We start from the raw sequence: 20459 nt of genomic DNA, 5'->3' as shown, positions 1-20459 counted from the left end.
CAGCAATTGCAAAGGAGTTCGTGGGGCAGTACCAGGCGGGTTTTATGGGCGAACGCTCCACCACGGACCAGGTGTTCGCCATTCGCCAAGTACTGCAGAAAAGCCGCGAATACAACGTGCCCACACATCATCTATTCATCGACTTCAAAGCCGCATATGATACAATCGGTCAGGACCAGCTATGGCAGCTAATGCACGAATACGGATTTCCGGATAAACGGGTGATGTGCGTAGTTCGAGTTTCAGGGGCATTCTCGAGTCCCTTCGAAACGCGCAGAGGGTTACGGTTACGACGACATAGGTATTATGGTTCGTAACTTTGAAAGGATGAAGTAAGCTTACATTAGACTGAAGAGGGAAGCCAAGCTGATCGGACTAGTCATCAACACGTCGAAGACGAAGTACATGATAGGAAGAGGCTCAAGAGAAGACAATGTGAGCCACCCACCGCGAGTTTGCATCGGTGATGACGAATTCGAGGTGGTAGAAGAATTTGTGCACTTGGTCACCAGTGAGACTGCCGAAAATGATACCAGCAGAGAAATTCGGAGACGCATAGTGGATGGAAATCGTACGTACTTTGGACTCCGAAAAACGCTCCGATCGAATAGAGTTCGATGCCGTACCAAACTGACAATCTATAAAACGCTCATTAGACCGGTAGTCCTCTACGGACACGAGAACTGGACGATGCTCGTGGAGAACCAACGCGCACTTGTAGTTTTCGAAAGGATGGTGGTGTGCAGATGGCGGGTAGTATGTGGAGGAGGCGAATGAACCATGAGTTGCGTCAGCTGTTGGGAGAACCATCCATCGTTCACACCGTGAAAATCGGACGACTGCGGAGGGCCGGGCACGTAGCCAGAATGTCGGACAGTAACCCGGTGAAAGTGGTTCTCGACATCGATCCGACGGGCACAAGAAGGCGAGGTGCGCAGCGGGCAAGGTGGATCGATCAGGTGGAAGATGACTTGCGGACTCTCCGTAGACTGCGTGGTTGGCGACGTGTAGCCATGGACCGAGCCGAATGGAGAAGACCCTCATATACCGCACAGGCCACTTCGGCCTTAGTTTGAATAAATAATAATAAATACTATGATCTGTCAGGAACAGAGGTATGATGTGTTGTGAAAGTAAAACAACGATGAATATTGTTATTTTCTGAATGCATTGCATAATGCATTGATTTCTGTTCCTCTATTCGTACCGTTACCAATTGTAAAAAGAGTAGTCTTCATGGAACAAACAACCTAATTCCTACATGCAGTCAATGAGGTGGTATGTCTATAGTGTCCCCATCCCATCGTTATTTTTGTTGATGTTCTAGGTTCGAATCCCGCTGCGGTTATGAAATTTTTGTAATTGCTTACCGAAAATTTTCACGAAAAGTGAGTTATGCGTAGAAGTGATGAAACGAAAAAAGAAATTCATCAAGTCTCTGGTACCTATTCAAAAGAATGTATGTGATTTTATAAACAAAGATTCAAACGTCGATTTGTGAAATCTGACAGCACTTCCACCCAAACCATCACATACCACATACAAGTAGGGGAAGGCTTCGGCTATACCTGTTTGTGGTGTTTGTTTGCGTGGGAGTGCCATCAGATTGGACAAATCGACGTATGAATTTTTGTTTACAAAATCACACGTCCTTTTGAACAAGTACCAGAAAAGTAGGCATTATTTTCGCTTATCTTCTAGGTTCGCTCTAGATAAAAGAGGAGTCGAAGAAAGATGTTTTTCACTACAAACTCCGAGAAAAGATTCTTTTCCGACCCGAAAATTTCTTGATTTCATCTCATCGAAACGAAAAGTACTAACACTGGCATACGTGTTCTTACACTTTAACAACAACAGCTCGGGCACAATTGGGACGGCGTGGCCACCTGGCACGGTTTTACGGGACGGAAGGCAGCCACTCGGCTTTTCTCAAAGAGTAGAATGACAAAACTGTCAGCCCTTGACCCATTGTATCCATCTCGATTTCCGCTCGTGTCCGTTGACGTTGCCGTATAGTCGGAGATAGATTATTTTAGGCTGGGATGACAAATGAATCATTTGTTTGAGAAACTGCGTGTATATATTATACACATTTTCGAGAAAACAACAAAACACTATTTTTGAACAAATTGGCAACGAATCTTTCAATTTCTTCAATACAGATCAATAATGTTTAGCAAAATTCAACACCATGGGGTACTTCCGGTGGGAAAACTGTAAGCAGTACTCCATTACTGCTCTTCAAAGTGCGTGCACATATGTAGTTTTTCAAAAAATCGAAAAAAATCATGCCTTCCAAAACAATTTTTTTCGTATTTTTTGCCAGTATACGTGTTTTGGATGAGGAATATATAAAAATCTAATTTTGGCCAAAAATGCTACATATGCAGTTTCTCAAACAAACGATTCAAATATGTCCTCAATCTAATCGCTAGGAATCGAGATTTTGGTCCTCAAACATGACCATTTTGTATGGAAATCAGCGAATGCCTTATAATTATTTCTGGGAGTGTATTTCATAAAACTGAAAGCCGACACAATTTATTTGCCATACTGTCAGTTCCTCTCTGATAACGATAGTCAGTGGCCCCTCATTCAGTTTATATAATGTACCATACCTGTCTTTATTCCTGCACTTTGCTTCACCGAAATCCGGTAGTGTGCAATATTTGTCACCTTCTTCAACTTCCAGTCCACTTGAAACGTGTACGATGGAGTATGACCTTTTCTTAAGTGAGTTAGGAATGGAAAACTTGATTCCTACATATTATGAAATCATCACCAATCGCTAATAGTTGCTGCAAATTCAAGTTTAAGAAATCGCACACAGAGTAAAATTATTCTTCGATATTTCTAATCATTGAGTAAAAATTCCACCATCTATATAGGTCATTAATATTTCAATAATATTCAAATAAATCCGTCTTCAATCTGAATGCTGTTTATTTGGTAGGTATCCACTAAATCTCCTAAATCATCGCTGCTTGTTTACTTCGGTTTGTTCATCACTGTACCGCTTCATTGTAAAAAGCGCACGCTCCGTAATGATTCTCCTAACGTACGCGCCCATATCGTATCGTTTGTGATTCATTCATACCGTCACGTCCCCGCATCGGTTCCGCGGTCTGTTAATCCACCACCAACGTTTTCCCTTCTCATTGTCTCCTTCTCCCACCTTCCAGTAGGTATGTGCCACTTACTACCAAGTCGAGACTGCCGTTTAGCCCGGTGATACCATCTCTGAAGCGACGACATACCTGTGTTACCTACCTCCCTCTGTCAGCTGAGTACGCGATGCTCAATCAGGCGCACTTTACTACCGTGCTAGCGGCTGTGCTGCTCTACAACTATCGGGCACGTTTTGAATTTGTTTAGAAAATTCATTGCACTGAGGGGGGCAAACCTCAGAACGGCTCACCCTCATCGGATTGACAACACACGTGACGATGCTCAGCTCCAAATCCGCTACATTTTACACCCTCTTTTCTTGCCGCGGCGCGCTTCGGTGGTGTACCAAAGTAGGCTTCGAACCGTAAAATGAATGTCGAGGTTCATCGCCGTTTCACTTACTGCCTACTGAGGTACTAAGGTCGCCCCAAATGCTCCAGATTCTCACGCTTGGATTGAGAGCGGCGGACGCCGAGTCGTTCACTTCCACCTGTTGCTCTGCCGATTCGTTCATCGCCGCTTCCGAGAATTTCTCCATTTCTCTTTCGGTGGTTTCCACATTGACCGGGTTTTCCCCAGGACTGTTACACGCGTCTACCGCCCGGTGGATTATCGCCGGTATCAAGCTTGTCTTCGTATTTAAATAATTCTAGGAACTTTTTTCAAATAGGCGTAACTGTATTTGACCTTGAAATTTGAAACGGTTAGTATTCTCTCAATTCAGCACATTTCGTTTAACAAACGTTACTACCAGATAGTTCGGAATTTATTCTTTCTGTTAGGCACATAAGTTCACCAAAATGGTATTATTGAAGAGCACAGTCGCCGTTCCAAAAATCAAGGTCAGAATCATGTACGCCCATTTGAAAAAAGTTCCTAGAATTGATTAAACGTTGCTACATGAGCCTTCAGCCACGCTTGCCTCCCATGCTTTACTTGGCTATATAACGTAATTTGTGGTTTGTTCTTTTATTGCAGGGAATTTGGAACGATATGCTCGGATTTTCCCAACCTTTTGGAACGGTCAAAATGAGGTGATACCTTTCGGCGAAAGTCACCATCGACTGGAGCAGTTGAGCGTGAGTTTCCTCATGGGCGGGGAAAATGTGACGCTAGATCTGTGGCTGAACGATGCGCTGCTACCGGCGGAGCACTTTGTCAGCGTTCAAGAGCGGGGCGAGGATCGCGTTCGGAAAGTCCAGGAGCACGAGGTGCCAATGTGTCACTATCACGTAAGTTTGGTTAGCAATTCACATGTGTTTTATTTTTGTATGTCGATTCATGAGTGTCGAGGAATTATTCATCATCGACGTCATACGTGATGGCGCTAAAGAGATTACAATCTCTGATATGACGTAATAACAGATTGTCATTGCCAAAGAGAGATGGTTTATATCCTGTATGAGAAATCATAATTTCAAACTATGAGTTCAAAGTTGATGTAACAACCATATAAAATTTCTGCGAATTTGACTTACTACGCATTTACTGAGGTAACTCAATCGCTGAAACATCGACACGTTGCACGGAACAAACCTCATTTGAGTGTTAATGGATTTAAATGCATTAAATTTATGATGTTTGTCCTCAAATCATTACTTTGGGTAACATCTTGGATTAGGAAAATGAGTTTGCCCATGTTTCATACATTTTTCGTTGATTTTTAGCCCATAAATGGGCATTTAAAGCATAAGCAGTTATAGCATTTAAAGCATCGTAAGCATTTAGCGTAAAGGGGGAGGGTACTGTGAAACTACTACAGAAAACTGTGCAAAGAGGATTTTATTTTCCTATATACAATATACATATACTATATACTATACACAAAAAGAACCAAACCAATTACTTTTTTGACACTTTTAAACTGCAGATATTTCTTTCATAAGTCACAGAAAATTCACGGGGAAGGACCGTTTGGCCGAATACCGTTAGACCGAAAGTCATGACATTTTCGGCCAAATGTCCTATTCAGCTAAATGTCCTATTCGGCCAAATGTTCTATTCGGCCTAATGTCCTATTCGGCCAAATGTCCTATTTGGCCAAATGTCCTATTCCGCCAAATGTCCTATTCGGCACAAATGTCCTATTTGACCAAATGTCCTATTGGCCAAATGTGCTATTGGCCAAAAGTTCTATTCGGCCAAACGTCCTATTCGGGCAAATGTCCTATTCGACCAAATGTCTTATTTGGTCAAATGTCCTATTCGGCCAAATGACTTATTTGGCTAAATGTCCTATTGGCCACATGTCCTATTGGCCAAATGACTTTAATAGCACTATATAGTTGTGTTGTGCGGGAAGAACTGGCGGCACCAGATTACTAGCAATGGTGCGGTAATAATCGAATAAGAATACTGTGATGATGGAACGACTGTAATCTCTGTAATCTCTGAATTCCAGAGTCAAAATTGAGACTTACTAAATGTCCGGACAGCAGTAAAACAAAATTCTGAACACTAAGTTTTTCTTCTTCGACCTCGGCAAAATCGGGCACCGCTGTAGCTCAGTAAATTTAAAAACTGAATCTCGGCAGAAAATTTCGTTTCGTTGAGTCTGCATGCTAAGAAAAACACCCAAAATATAGTGAGTACATTCGATCCATCATCACATCATACTTCTACGGATATTCTTAGGAATTCCTTTAGTATTTACTTCAGATGTTTTTTCGGATATTCCTTCAGATATTTTAAGAATATTTATCATGGTGTAATTTCAGAAATATATCCAGGAATTCTTTCGGAGAATCCTCCAGACATTTCATTTGTAAATTCCTTGAATAATTCTTCAAATTCCTCCAGTATTTTTTTTCTATTTTTTTTTGAACTTTGTTGAGGTGCTTTTTGATCCATTATTTAGTTTCTCCGTGCATAGTTTAGTTATCATTATATTTTCCTCGTTCATTTTTCCCTATATGCTGTCTATAGTTCAGGTGCAGCGCTGTTGTTTGGAAAATTTGAAATGTGATTTGAAAACTAGCCTTTGATGTATTGTGGAGTGTGTCTTTATTTTTAAAGCACTTTATTTGAGAAAAACATCCCGAGAGATTTTTTTTTGAAATTCCTAAAATTATTTGTTTTATTTAGAAACAGAAATTTTAAGACGCTTTTCAGACCAAATTTTAATCTCTCAAGTGTAGGAAATTATAGTGTCGTGCAAAGTTGATAGCGTCTTAATTTTTTTATACTTGATTATTTTTTTTCAGTGTGGGAAAACATTTTGTCATAGAATAGAGCAAATCGCTACCTCTTCATTTTGAGGAGCCACATCAGTTTGCTCTTTCAAGACAACATGTTTTGTTTTCCGGTGGGCACTTAAATAAATATCCCCATAAAAAATTTGACAGCTCCGAAATTTCACGATCATCCGACGAAATCGGGTGCCTACCAAATCGTCCTATTTTTACACCGACGACGTCGATTGTCGTAGGCTACATATTTTCGTCGTCAGATTCATTGAACGATTATAACGTGAGCAATCGGTTGCCTATTTCATCGGTAAAATAATCGATTGATTGTGTATTTGGTGCTAATTTTGATAGATTCATGAACAGACGAAATCGAATCCCCATGTTCATAAACATAGAGTGAAAAAAAGTAAGTATTTGATATTTAATAAAGTGAAGATGACCTTTTTTCTAACATTTTCGTGACGTGACATTTTCCGGAACATCCTGGAAGGCTGGAAGGAAGGTTCTTCGCGAGGTTCTTCGGCAGTAAGCGATTAATAAAGGTAAGTGATCACTTTTGATCAATATTAACATATGTTTCTGATTCCCAGAAGAATTGAAATGCTAGAATACAAATCATTTTCAAAATCAACAAATATGCAAATGCTACAAATATGCAATTTTGAGCTTGTTTTAAAATATCTTGTCATTTAAGTGTTCATAGACATGGCCATGGCTTCGTGGATGGCCGCGTACACAATTACTTTTTGCAGTTGAAGAAGACCTGAGGGCGCTCAATGTTCAGGGCGACTGGAAGCGATTGGCCCAGGGGACCGTTCAAAAATTACGTCCAAGGTTTCAGGGGGGGAGGGGGGTCAGAGTTTTGTGACAGTTTGTGACAGGGGGAGGGAGGGGGGTTCGTCTTATGTGACGTCCATCCACAAGAAAAAAATACTGAAAGCATTTTAAGAACAACTTGCATTTTAAAAACATATTCAAACTGTTAGTAAGGGACATAACTCATTATGTTATTGTAAAAATATTGTACGAAAAAGAGAAACCAAAATAATCTCCAAAATAAAAATGACACATGTACGTACAGGGGGGGGGGGGTCAATGATTTGTGACAGTTTGTGACAGGAGGGGGGGGAGGGGGGTTGAAAATGCCGAAAAACGATGGACGTAATTTTTGAACGATCCCCAGGATCGAGTCCAGTGGAGAAGGATACTCCATTCGGCGTAGGTTCATCGAAGAGCTGTAGGCCTTCAAGTAACAAGTAAGTAAACATGGTCTCAAACAATTTCCGCCGGATTTCAATTCCCTTTTATTTTAAATGATGCCTGAGTATTGATTTTCCGTGATGAAGAATTCGTGTATCTCGCCACTTTGAAAATACATGAGGATAAGATCCGCGTACCAATTGAGACTATTCCAATCCAGAAATATCCTCAGATAATACCATAATTTATGCTTTTTTACAGAATCATGAAGTTCCTGCGATGACACATATGCCACCCGATTTGATAAACCAAATAATCCCCCTATTTCGTCGGATTCCATTATTTTCCACATAGACGAATTTATAGATTTAATCTAATTTGCTTAAAAATAAAATAAAATAAACCGATTAAACACCATTTTTCGTCTGATTTTATTATTTAAAAAACCGATCAATTCACAGATTTAATATGATCTATGATGAAATGTATTAACCCGATTAAATACCCTATTTCATCATGATTTAATTATTTTCCGCACCGATCAATCTATAGACTTAATCTAATTTACTCCATAATTTAATTTAATAATTCGACTAATCACCCTATTTCGTCTGATTTCAATAGTTTCCATACCGATAAATCTATAGATTAAGTCTGGTTTGCTGTATAATAATATTTAAAAACTCGATTAATCACTCAATTTCGTCTGGTTTCGTCACACATCATTGAAATCGAAATTGACCTATTATTCACTCGATATAGTAGACGTTAGTCTACCGATTTCGTTTGGCGTCGCGTCGGTTGTAACCCCTGTAAAAATCCCATAAGGCTCGGTGAAACAATTTATAAATTCGTCGGGAATAAAATAGGTCGATCCTACCGACGAGAACCGATTTAGTCTGGGGGAAAATCGGGAGGATTTTTTATGGGGATGTTTTAGGAAAAATCAAAACACAAAACAAAAAGGTTACAACAAATAAATTATTATCAAGCAGGGACTGACCTTGCATCACTATCACTTAGTTCACTTAAGAGATAGAAATTTGGTGTCTTCGAAAAATTTGGATTGCCATTTATAGAATATCTCTAAAAAAGATAAACAACTTGAGAAATAAGGCCGATACAAATATAAAAAAATATGTCCTCCGCACCACCCCTTCCAGTTTGGACTTATTGCACGGAAACAATATTTTGAGAGACAACTGAAAATTTTTGGGAATTTGGAAAACACTGTTTAGCAAATCCCAGGAGTTTTTCGGAAAATCCAAGACGAAAAATTTAACGAGGAAAAAAGAATGATAACTAAATTTTGCACGGAGAATCTAAATGATGGACCAGAAAGCTGATGCATTTCGTGGAATATTTTTTGGATCCACTTAGACCCACCAAACATTTATATATGTAACAAAAGAGTAAGAGTTACTGAAACTAGTTTCTTGAAATTGTCATTTCTACAATATCTCCAAACAATATAAATAATCTTAGCAATAAACAAAAAAAAGTCATTTCTTTTTACTCCTCAAATAAAGTGCTCTAAAAATAAAGACAGTCTCCAGAAGATATTAAAAGATATACAGTTTCGCCCTGGGTAGTGCGGATCACGGATCACGGTATCTATGGGGAAACATTATTTTTCAAAAACTAGTATCTATGAAATATCCACCACGTGAAAGTAGATGCTCTCCTCTTTCATATAGTGGGTAAACTAAAATGTTCTATCGGGGGATCTAGAACAATTTTTATTTTTTTCAGTATTTTTGATACAAATTCCATAGAAATCTCAAATGACAGCCGATTTAACTCCCCCAAAAATGTATGGAAAAATGACCCCCGATAGAACATTTAAAAAATGCACCTACGTGAAAGAGGAAAACCTATACTTTCGTGTAGTGAGTGTTTTAGAGATACTGATTTTTTGAAAATAAACCTCTTCGGACAAACACACCGTGGGATAGAATCGATTTGGTTGTCAAACTGAAGCCAAAATTTTCTATTGTGCCGGAGCCAAACATTGAAGATTGTGGTTATGTTCGTTTTAGATCTTATATTGAGAAGTATTGTTATTATTTGGGGAAAAAATAAAAATAAACTTAGTTTGAGTTTTGCATTCTTTGTAACAAATATATTCACATTATATTTCGTTACGAGATTTCACGAGATTCAGCAGCTGATTGGAGCAGGAATGTATGTAGGGGTATCGTAAAGGTATGTAGAGCAGTGTTGAGAAATGAGTGAGCAGTGCTTGAAACCTACTCACTCACTCACGAGTTTGAGTATTCAGTTTCAAACTCACTGCGAGTATACTCACGCGTGAGTTGGGGTTTCAATACTCAAACTCACGAGTGAGTATGACCAATTACATTACTCACTCGTGAGTAATTTTTACTCACACGGAATAATATTTTATTACATTCATAAGCTAGTTATTTTAGTTATAACCAATAATGTCAAAGATTTATAGAATATTGAAACACTAAAGGTTGTTATTTTGATGAATCAGCAATGTGTAACATTATTGATAAATTAAAACAGTACAATAATGATGTTGAAGAGTTTAATACTTTTTAGTATGTATGCCAAATAGAAATCTACACACAAAAAAACAAACATGGATCTATGAATGTTAAACACTTGAAAGCTAAACACTTTTTTTAAAATGAGTTGAAGTCAAAACTTAGTCAAAGTATTTTTTCATTTGAAAGTTGAATTACCATCGTTCTCAGTGTGAAATCAAAAGTTCACCAATATTCAACCGGAAAGTTGTAACTCTGTCAAAGCAATCCATGATCACGAAGAAATTGGAAATACTCAGAAGTGGGTGTTTTTACACCCATCTTCGAGATAACTGGACTGGACTAACCCACAGAAAGAAAATTCATTAATAACATTAAAAAACGTTGGTGATTTTGGAAAGTTGCGTTGGTTATTTTTCGTAGAGAGTTCAGAGCGAAGCAGAATGGATACGTTTGCGTGCGTTTTAACAGTTTTCCCATGGCAAAACGCACGCAAATGTATCTATTCTGCTCAGCTCTTCCGCATCTTCAAAGTACGCAAACTTTTGCAACAACCTTGATCCAAAAGTTGCATGTCACTCGACTGAAATTAAAAGTTTGAACATTCAAAATCAAATTGTAGAACTGTTAAATGAAAATCTTTATACTGTAAAAAATAGAGCGAATTATTCTCATTCCAACCATATACCTCCCTCCTCTCCTCGTACCCTTCAACTATCTTTCCATCCTAAAATTAAATAATCAAATCACAATGAATACCTATCATTTACTTTTTATAATTTATAATTCTCAACATTTTTTTAACTAGTTTGGCGTTACAAGCTGCAGCATCTCCCATAACACATCAAAACTCCAGCCTCCTGATTAGGATGGAGGTGCGCTTGGTAATTATCTGATTTCCTGTCGATGCTTATTATGTCGGTATATCTAAAAATACATAAGAAAAGGAAGAGAAATCTGGCATATCAACCAGGCCAACCAGCTCCAGTATTTAGGTACTTGGACTTATAATTCAAGACAAAATTTTCAAAACGACTTATCTTTTGTAAACAAAGATTCAAACGACATATTTTGGTTTATTTAGGTCATATTTTTTACGATTTAAAAAGAGTGCATACTAGAGCTCCCAAATTAATAATCATCGAAAACAGCGCTCTGTTCTGGTGCTTCAATGAGCAGAATTCAAAACAAAATTTTCAAAACGACTTATCTGCTTTTGTAAACAAAGATTCAAACAACGATTTGACGAATCTGATAGCTCTCATACGCAAACCAACACCATCAACAGGTAGCGGAAACCTTCACCTACCTATTGATGGTGTTAGTTTGCGTGGGAGAGCTATCAGGTTCGTCAAATCGTTGTTTGAATCTTTGTTTACAAAAGCAGATAAGTCGTTTTGAAAATTTTGTTTTGAATTCTGCTCATTGAAGCACCAGAACAGAGCGCTGTTTTCGATGATTATTAATTTGGGAGCTCTAGTATGCACTCTTTTTAAATCGTAAAAAATATGACCTACCTTTGTATTCCAAGATTATCAGTTCCTTGAATTTTCCGGTTCAACACCATTTTTCGGCCATACAAAAAATACAGTTTCCTTTTGCTTTTCCGCAACCTTTGCAGGAGAGAATTTTTTTTCACACTGTTAGTACTGTTCAGTACGAGACACTGAAGACGGCCTTACTTTTGAGGTCGAAATACGTATCTGTCAAGATACAATTAAGTGGTGGAATTCAATGGGATTGTATAAACTCGTCTTATGACAGGCCAAAATCTACGTAAAAATAGATGAGTTAAATAAAAAACGCGCATGAGAAAACCCAAATGCATTTAACTAAAACACATGGAAACATCAAAGTAATTTATTATCGAATATTCGAATCCTTCTTTAGCTTTAAATTATTTAGCTCAAAATTGGATCTGTGGCATACACTCGAATAAACATAAAACTTATAATTTGTGTCGTAACAATATCTCAATTTACAAAACATGTCGTATCGGCATAATGTTTTAATCGGTTGCAACTGCTCAATAAATAATATTGCTTTTTGAAGTCATTGAGCACTATTTGCTTGTTTATAAATTAACTGCCAATTCATGCCCTGAAGGATGCCTTTCCAACAGGCAACATGCTACACGCAGATGAAATTACTCTTATAGCCTATTCAGATTACGCCATTAATGACATAATAATTGGTGTTTCAGGGTAAATACGCTTTATGATGTCATTATTTACGTAATATTCCATACATTTTGCGCTGTCAAAAGATACCCGCTAAAAGAATTTATTACGAACAATTATTACGAGAGAGCTTTCGTTCTATCTGGGATGCAGGGAGAAATTCAACAAAACAAAACTGTCAAGCGTCACGCTCTCTTTGCCAGAGAGAAAATTCTCTCTGTTTTCATTTCGTTTCGTAGTTGACAGTCATGCTCTTTCTGTCGCACCAGGGTCGAATGCATGTTAGATGGAAATCTTCTGAGCGCTGAAGAATAACTCGGATTGTGATGGTTTTGTGGAAAGCATTTTATATGATGAAAAATAATGATGATAATTATTTATTCTCCACTTATTCAACATGAATTGTTTAAAAAACAGATCCTCTCTAGAATTAACATGAAGTATTTAACTTAAAACTAGATTTGACTGAACAAATCGAATAAATTTTCAAAGTTCAAGGACCAATGCGGAAGACAATTTAAAACGTAGGAATGGTTGTAAAACGAATATATTTGATGAATAAACATGATTTCATAAATTGTTTCAATTCTGCTCCTTGAATGGCTTAATATACTTTGGATTTCAACATTTTCCACGTGGGACAACTGTATGATTTGAATGGGATGTATATATAAAGTAGAATAACCTTAAATAAAACATGGATTGGTAATGCATTAATTCATCCAAAATCCAGTTCAAATTATATCACATTCACACGATTCGATTTTGTTAGAAGCTGTATCATTGATTGTCGAGTAGAACGCAATGGTTCAGTTTCCATTTTTGAAAAAAAAATTAAATTGCTGAGTTGCCCTTCATACATGGAAATACATTTTAGTTCGATAATATTTCTTGAAAATTGGTACAATCGTCCTTTTTTTATTTATTTGTGAGAATTCCCAAAAGTATCTATTTTTTTCTATCAAATCTCCGTTCGATCATAGTACAGAATCAAAATACTTTTTAAACTTAAGAATAAATTGAGGAATAGTCTGATTCCCCGAAGAACGGCGCACCCAACTAATGAATGTAGCTTCGCTCCTTAATAAGAGCTTCAAATATTCTTCGAAAATCCCTTTTCATATTTTTTTTTCGTAGAAACTTTGTTCAGAAAAAAATGTTCGATTGTCGCCACACAAATGCTTGATTTCGCAAATTAAATTTTAAAACTCTCCTTGAATTCAACCCTGTATTAGCGTGCAAATGAGGAAACATGGAAACGTCAAGATATATTATCTTGCTGCAGTCTGAACACCTCGTAATAATTGGATACCCTCTCACTTAACAAAGTCATAAATAGCCCAATCTGAATAGGCTATTATTCTCTCTGTTTACACCAGGGGTCTGCGAAGCGGCCATGTTTCTGTTGTCAGCATCAAAATCATCGATTAATTTAATACGAAGGCGTAATCATAATCGTTGAAACCAGCCATTGAAAATGTATTTTGAATATCGTGATATTTTGGTGAAGTAGAGCGCTTGGTGTCGATTGAAATATGAAAATTTATTAAAGGCATCACTATTGTTGTTGAAATAGCACCTCGCATTCATACTTTCGCACAAGTTCTTGAAAAATGATGAAAAATAATTACGTCTATTTGGAAAAAATCACTTCGGAATAGTGGTTTGTTTACAAAATAGAATTGTCAGTGGGAAACCCAATTTCAATAGAACAATGGGAAACTCAAAGATGTTGGCTATTGTCAAACGTAATGGGTAGGATTGGGGTTGCCAGATACCTGGTTTACACACATTCGCCATGCGCTGAAGGTTGTCTCTCCAGCGGGCGGCATAGTAAACACGGAGACAGCCATCTCTTATTCTCTCTGTTTACATTTCGTTTGACAGAACATACTCGATTGAACTAGTTCAGCACCATTCGAATTCTTGTACTGCGACTGAATGAAGTCGAACGAAATACATAATGCCGCAATTTTTTCGAAACGAATCCAAAAACTTACGAATCGAGTGATTCGATTCGAGATGCGCAATGTCACCCCAGGTTGTAGAAAAATGCGATAGAATCAGGGATTTGGGAATTATCTTAGACTCCAAACTAACGTTCATCGACCACTACAACGCCGTTATTCATAAAGCAAATAATATGATGGGTTTTATAAAACGTTTCTGCTATAACTTTCATGGCCCACACACAATTAAAACATTCTATATTGCTTAGGGGCCCTCCTTAGCCGTGCGGTAATACGCGCAGCTACAATGCAAGACCATGCTGAGGGTGGCTGGGTTCGATTGGAATGTAATGCCAACAAGAAGAAGAAGAAGATATTGCTTATGTAAGGTCGATACTGGAATATTGCAGCATTGCATGGTCTCCATTTTCAATTACACACGAAGAAAGATTAGAATCAGTACAAAAACAATTCCTATTATTTGCTCTTCGTAAATTAGGCTGAACAACATTCCTATTTCCATCATACGAGGCACCAAATATATTATATTGTAGTGGACCTTTTGGGACCCGTGTCACCAAGAACAAATAATGTGTTGATCAATGTATGGTTAGAACAATAATGATTTTATTAGCGATTCTCAAATACAATTTTACCTACGGGAGACAGTCGAAGCCAGTGTAATTAGAGAAGGCCATTGGAGACAGCACAACTTAGTAAGTGGCACTAAAAATGTGTGCATTGCAATTTGAGGTCTCGGACTAAAATTGCTGAGACTTCATTGACGTCAACGAACGGCTTTGAGCGTTCGTTGTACATCGATTGAAAGTGTGAGAAATTATTAAAGGGTATGATGACATGTGTTATGCACATGCCACACCATCCCCCTATGGAAATGAATGGCTTCGATTATCTCGCACAAAAGTATGGGTACAGAATATCAATAGCAAAACCATGTTTGATTAAAATATATTTTATAAAAACGAATTATGCATTAGTTAACTATATATAGAAGGGAACTTCTATGATCTATCATTCCTCCCCCCTAGGCAATTTTTTTCACAAAATTGTAACAACCTTATCAGATACTAGCTGAATCAGATTGACATCTCATTTTTTTTTTTCATTATATTTGTTTTCTTGATTTTTTTTCTGTTTGTGAAGTTTTTATAATATTTTTGTGTACTACTTTTATTTAAATTTTAATTCTATTTAATATAAATCTAGATTGTACAATGGTACTTATTGCTAAATTCAAATAACGTATAAGTTTCAATTCAAATAAGTTTTGTTGAATGTTTGGTGTTGTGTTACAAAAGGAACAAGAGAATCAAAGCCATTCACGCTATTGCTTAATGATGTTTTTGATTTCTGTTTCATTTAAGACTTCAATTGGGTTTTTATAAATTATTATGGCAGTCTTCCTAAGTATTGTAAAGTCGTTTTGATTTGGGTATTTTTATCAATGTATGAAAAAATATGCCATTTGTTTGAATTGCAAGCTACTTTATATGTCTATGTTTTGAAGCTAAGTATTTTTTTTTTTATTTGTTGGGTGTAGTTAAAAACATCATCATTATAACCTGGTAACTGTAATTATTCAAACTGGTAACTGGATTATTCAGAACAAAAATATTATTCTTTGTATTTATCTATTGATTTGGAGAAGGCTATTAATTATTTGGAATCAACGTCAATGCTAATAGTCCTATACGTAGACATTTTGGCTTCTATATAATTATATATAAGTCCGAAATAAGATAAGAGAAATGCTTTTCCATTTGTAACTGCTTCGTACACTTGAAGTTGATCAGGCTTCTGTGTTTGAACGTTGCAATGAATAACATTTTCTTGTTTTTAAAGAATTGAACTGGTAATTAAATCAATTTAAGCGTCTCAATATGATTTTTTATAAAGCATCTGGAGAAATTCAATCGACGTTTATCATAATCATTAGGATTAGGAAGGTTCTCATAAATTTTATTCGATTTTTTTTTCTTGTGTAGAATTCGTAACGTCTTACGAAATATACAATAGAAAGATTTATTTTGTTATGAACAAAATAATATAATTAAGGACAGATGTGTCCGAATTCAATCATAGTTAATAAATATACAAGGACATTTAAATTTGTTTTATAACACGCTATCAGTGACAAAATTACTTTTGCCGATAAATAAATTTTCCTACACTCTATGACGTCCTTCTGCTCTTCATTATGCAGGCATCCGGGTAATAATAAAAAAATTGCGTGCGCAGTCTAATCTGGTCGCTTTTCCAATAAATTTAGGCTTCAAACATTAGAGCTTGGCCATTACTTCTTCCGGGCATCCGGTATCCTTTTGATCCGGGCATCTGGGGCAATATTAAAAATTCATCAATAAATATATAAGTGGGTGCAGGCCTGCAAACCCTTTTTTCTACTATTCTTAAGCACCCAGGCATTCCTTGCCATGGATTTTAAGCCTTTTCGCATAGCTAAGGAGAATATAAATATTGTATTTACTAATTCTAGCAACCTCCTGGGGATTTTAAGCCTATTCGCCCAAGGGTTGAGTTAAAACCCATAATAAAACTTAATGGGTTTTTGATTTTTTTTTCGAATTTCTGGGGATTTTTAGCCTTTTCACCCATGAGTTTATAGGAAATAATAGATAATGCAATAGAACGGTTAGACGAAATGTATTATGAATGTACATCGATAATAATAAAATGACATATAAACGAGATGAACCCGCCTCGGGCTGAAATTTTCAATAATAATGAGTAATAATAATAATAAAGGACATATAATTTACGTTGTGCATCAATATATATTTGTTGTTTGAGTCACTTCCTCTGATTTGTTTTATTTTGGTTCATATTATTTCTATTAAATATTTTGTTGTTTAAATTTATAATTTATTTTTTTTATTCACATATTTATTTTAAAATTGATATTGTTTTTTTTTATTTTCATATTACTCTCACAACGCCACAGTCACTAAGTTATCAATCATCATTTTATCTCGCACACATTATTCAAAATTATTTTGTAACTATTGTTTTATCCTTTTTCTTTTAGTTATTTACTTTCGCTGTTGTTCAGTTTAACAATTTCTCTTGTTATTTTTTTTTAGTATTAAAGTTTGATTAAAATAAAAATTAAGAAAGGTAGCTTTCGCAAATGTGCTTAGTACACTTATCATGTTTTGTTTGAAACTATTTTTGTCTTTCTCGTATATTTTTTTTGCTCTACTGAAAAAAAAAGATTCAAATTTTGAGCGATATTCTGATATGATGCAAAAGCAAAAGAATTAAATTGAAAGTTTTATTGGTCTTTACATTTTTAAGGAAGAAGGGAAAATGATTAAAAATTATTAGAATACTATCGAATTGTTCTATGCAAAACGCTGAAATAATTTCATCTTTATTTTACTGAAATTGAGATTTTTGTTATAAATTTTGTTTAGAGTTATCATTATTTGTTATATTTGTAGAGTATTGTAGATATTTTTTGTAGTTAAGAATTTTATTTAAATGTGTAATATGTTTAATAAGATGGATACTAATTTATCCCATTTTGAATTGAAAGATTTAGTCCAATGTTTTTTTTAATTTTTTTATCACTGCAATGCTAATGAAAAATTATTAAAAATTATCTTTATAACAAAATTGTTTAGTAAAACAATAAATCATTATATATATCTTGGAAGGGTTTTGTTACTTTAATTTGAATGTATAATTTATAACAGTGATAAGTAATAACTATTTAACTAACATAAAAAAATCAAAGGGAAAGGTGTAGTGAAACGTATTTAGAAATTCATATATTTTAAAAAGTGATTCATTAAGTAATGATTTTATTATTAGAAAGAAAAAATCACTTAAATAAGCATTAGTATAAAAAGATGTTTCAGCCAAGTGCTGCGAACCAATGTAATAATGTGTAAAAGATTATAAGGGAGTATAAGAAAACAATTAGTTATCTAAATAACTTCTTTTTGCTAAATATTTGCAACATGGGAGCTATGAGATGAAGAACAGTTACCCTGTGTATTTTTTTTGTTTTGGTTTTGGATTATTGTAAATATTTTTCATACGTTTTATGTTTTATTCAATTTATATATATGTATTTTTTTTTGCGTTACATATTTAATATTTCATTCTGTTATTTTAGTTATATTTTATGAGAAATACAAACATATTATTTTTGCCCTCAAGAAGACACCAACCCCGTGTCGAAACGTTGGACAAATAAAATCTTGTTCCACTGCGTAGCCAGAAGTTGAAATAAGAAATTACAAAAAAGGAAAAACAATCTGTTTTTACCTCGTTATATGTAGAAATGCAAAGGTGAAAATAAAAATTAGGAGTGTAAAAAGTTTACACATTTTGAAAACAAATGAAAATATAAGATGAGGAAATATGTGCTTTTCAGGTCAGGAAATTATACATTGCTTATGCCTGGTCTGTTTTATAATATTATAGTACTAGTTTATTTGTGTAGTTTGGTCACCATTTTTAAGTACACACAGGCAACGGAAGACACGTTGTTTTATTATTGATATTCAAAACATGGATAATAGGATGTGGAATAACATTATTGGTGAATAATTGGTAGCAGATGAAATCAATTCAACTGTTAATATATTTTTACACAGCATCGTCAAATCTAAATAGAAACAGTATTTTTGCAATTGATAAGATGTACGAATACGTCTTGACCTCAAAAGTGTAGATTTTTATAAGTGCACTAAAACCATTTTTTTATTATGAAAATACTAATATATATACGATTTTTTTTAGCAGACTTTCTTTTCAGCTAAATTTATTTTAGAAATGTTGGGGATAAAGATCCAAGAAAAATTAAATTTTGAAAATGCACACTATGAAAACTTATGAAAAACTATGGAAATGATGAAATAGTAAATTATTGATAACTTTCAAAGAAAGAACAGAATATTGCAACAGTATTTTGAATTATTGTTTATTTATTTTGTTATTTTTATGCAAATAGCATTTGAAGGCATTTTTTTTCATCTAATAAAAATATCACACGACGGTTAGAAGATAGAAGAAGACATACTTATCATATCTACTATAAATACGCGTTTGGTATCCTAACGAAGTCGAAGTTACCAGAAACTTTATCCAAGGATGCTCGCAGGTTTCACGAGTCTTCCTCGCGTGCTGTAACTCATTCTTCCGCCAGCAGCTGGACGTATCCCCGCGACGCCGACACTCAATCAGAGTATTCCCAGGTGAACCATATTTCGTCTCGAATGCACTTGTGTCTTCCGTGTGTCCAGTGCCAGCGAATCCGGTGAACCCGAAGCCATTTTGCACTGTTCGATACACTTACTCAGCACTTAATTAAAATATCATCGATGCATGCACTCACTCGCTGTTGGGGCCGCTCCTGGTTGCCGGATAGCCCTTTGTTGGGGCCGCTCCAGGTTGCCGTTCAGCCCTTTATAGATCAATCACCACGGGGACGACTTCATATACCATCTTTGGCAACAATTCTTAATGTATTTTCCACTAAACGCGCGATCTTTAATGTCTGATTTCCATTTTTCAGCTTAACATTTTCGATAGTTTTTATCTTCTGCGGTCTATTTGATTACACTGCCATTATAATAGATTAAAATCACTGAAATAGGTGAAATTCGCCAAACTGATTTGCCAACTGTTTTTCTCCCAAATTATACTTTTTTTACTGCACACACGAATCACGATCACCAGCATCTTAAAGGAAGCTTTTTCTACGTAGGCTTTATTTTCTACAATTTATAGTGGCCGACGGGGCGTCAGACCCCGCCGGCTCACTGGTCTTCAGTAACGTTCCACACTTTTTTTCGACACACTGCTGTGATCACTTTTGATATGTTTTTTTCACCTGTTAGTTTTAATGACTGCCGTATTCGGCCACTTGCTCACGTGTCGCCATGTAGTGGAACTTTTGGGACCCGTGTCACCAAGAACAAATAATGTGTTGATCAATGTATGGTTAGAACAATAATGATTTTATTAGCGATTCTCAAATACAATTTTACCTACGGGAGACAGTCGAAGCCAGTGTAATTAGAGAAGGCCATTGGAGACAGCACAACTTAGTAAGTGGCACTAAAAATGTGTGCATTGCAATTTGAGGTCTCGGACTAAAATTGCTGAGACTTCATTGATGTCAACGAACGGCTTTGAGCGTTCGTTGTACATCGATTGAAAGTGTGAGAAATTATTAAAGGGTATGATGACATGTGTTATGCACATGCCACA

The 20459-nt window shown here is 35.8% G+C and overlaps 1 protein-coding gene across 1 annotated transcript in view; it reads left to right on the top strand.

Moving 5' to 3' along the window:
- The window catches only part of LOC134223006 (disintegrin and metalloproteinase domain-containing protein 9-like), a 42750-nt gene that overhangs the window by 9264 nt on the left and 13027 nt on the right, over positions 1-20459 (top strand). The window contains exon 2 of the mRNA XM_062702147.1: positions 4147-4400. Coding sequence (XP_062558131.1) covers positions 4147-4400 — 254 coding nt within the window. The remainder of the gene's footprint in view (positions 1-4146; positions 4401-20459) is intronic.

This window comes from Armigeres subalbatus, chromosome 1 (genome assembly GCF_024139115.2).
Source record: "Armigeres subalbatus isolate Guangzhou_Male chromosome 1, GZ_Asu_2, whole genome shotgun sequence".
In the NCBI taxonomy this organism is placed as follows: domain Eukaryota; kingdom Metazoa; phylum Arthropoda; class Insecta; order Diptera; family Culicidae; genus Armigeres; species Armigeres subalbatus.
The sequence above is the reverse complement of the archived record's forward strand: the minus strand, read 5'-3'. Positions and strand labels throughout refer to the sequence as shown.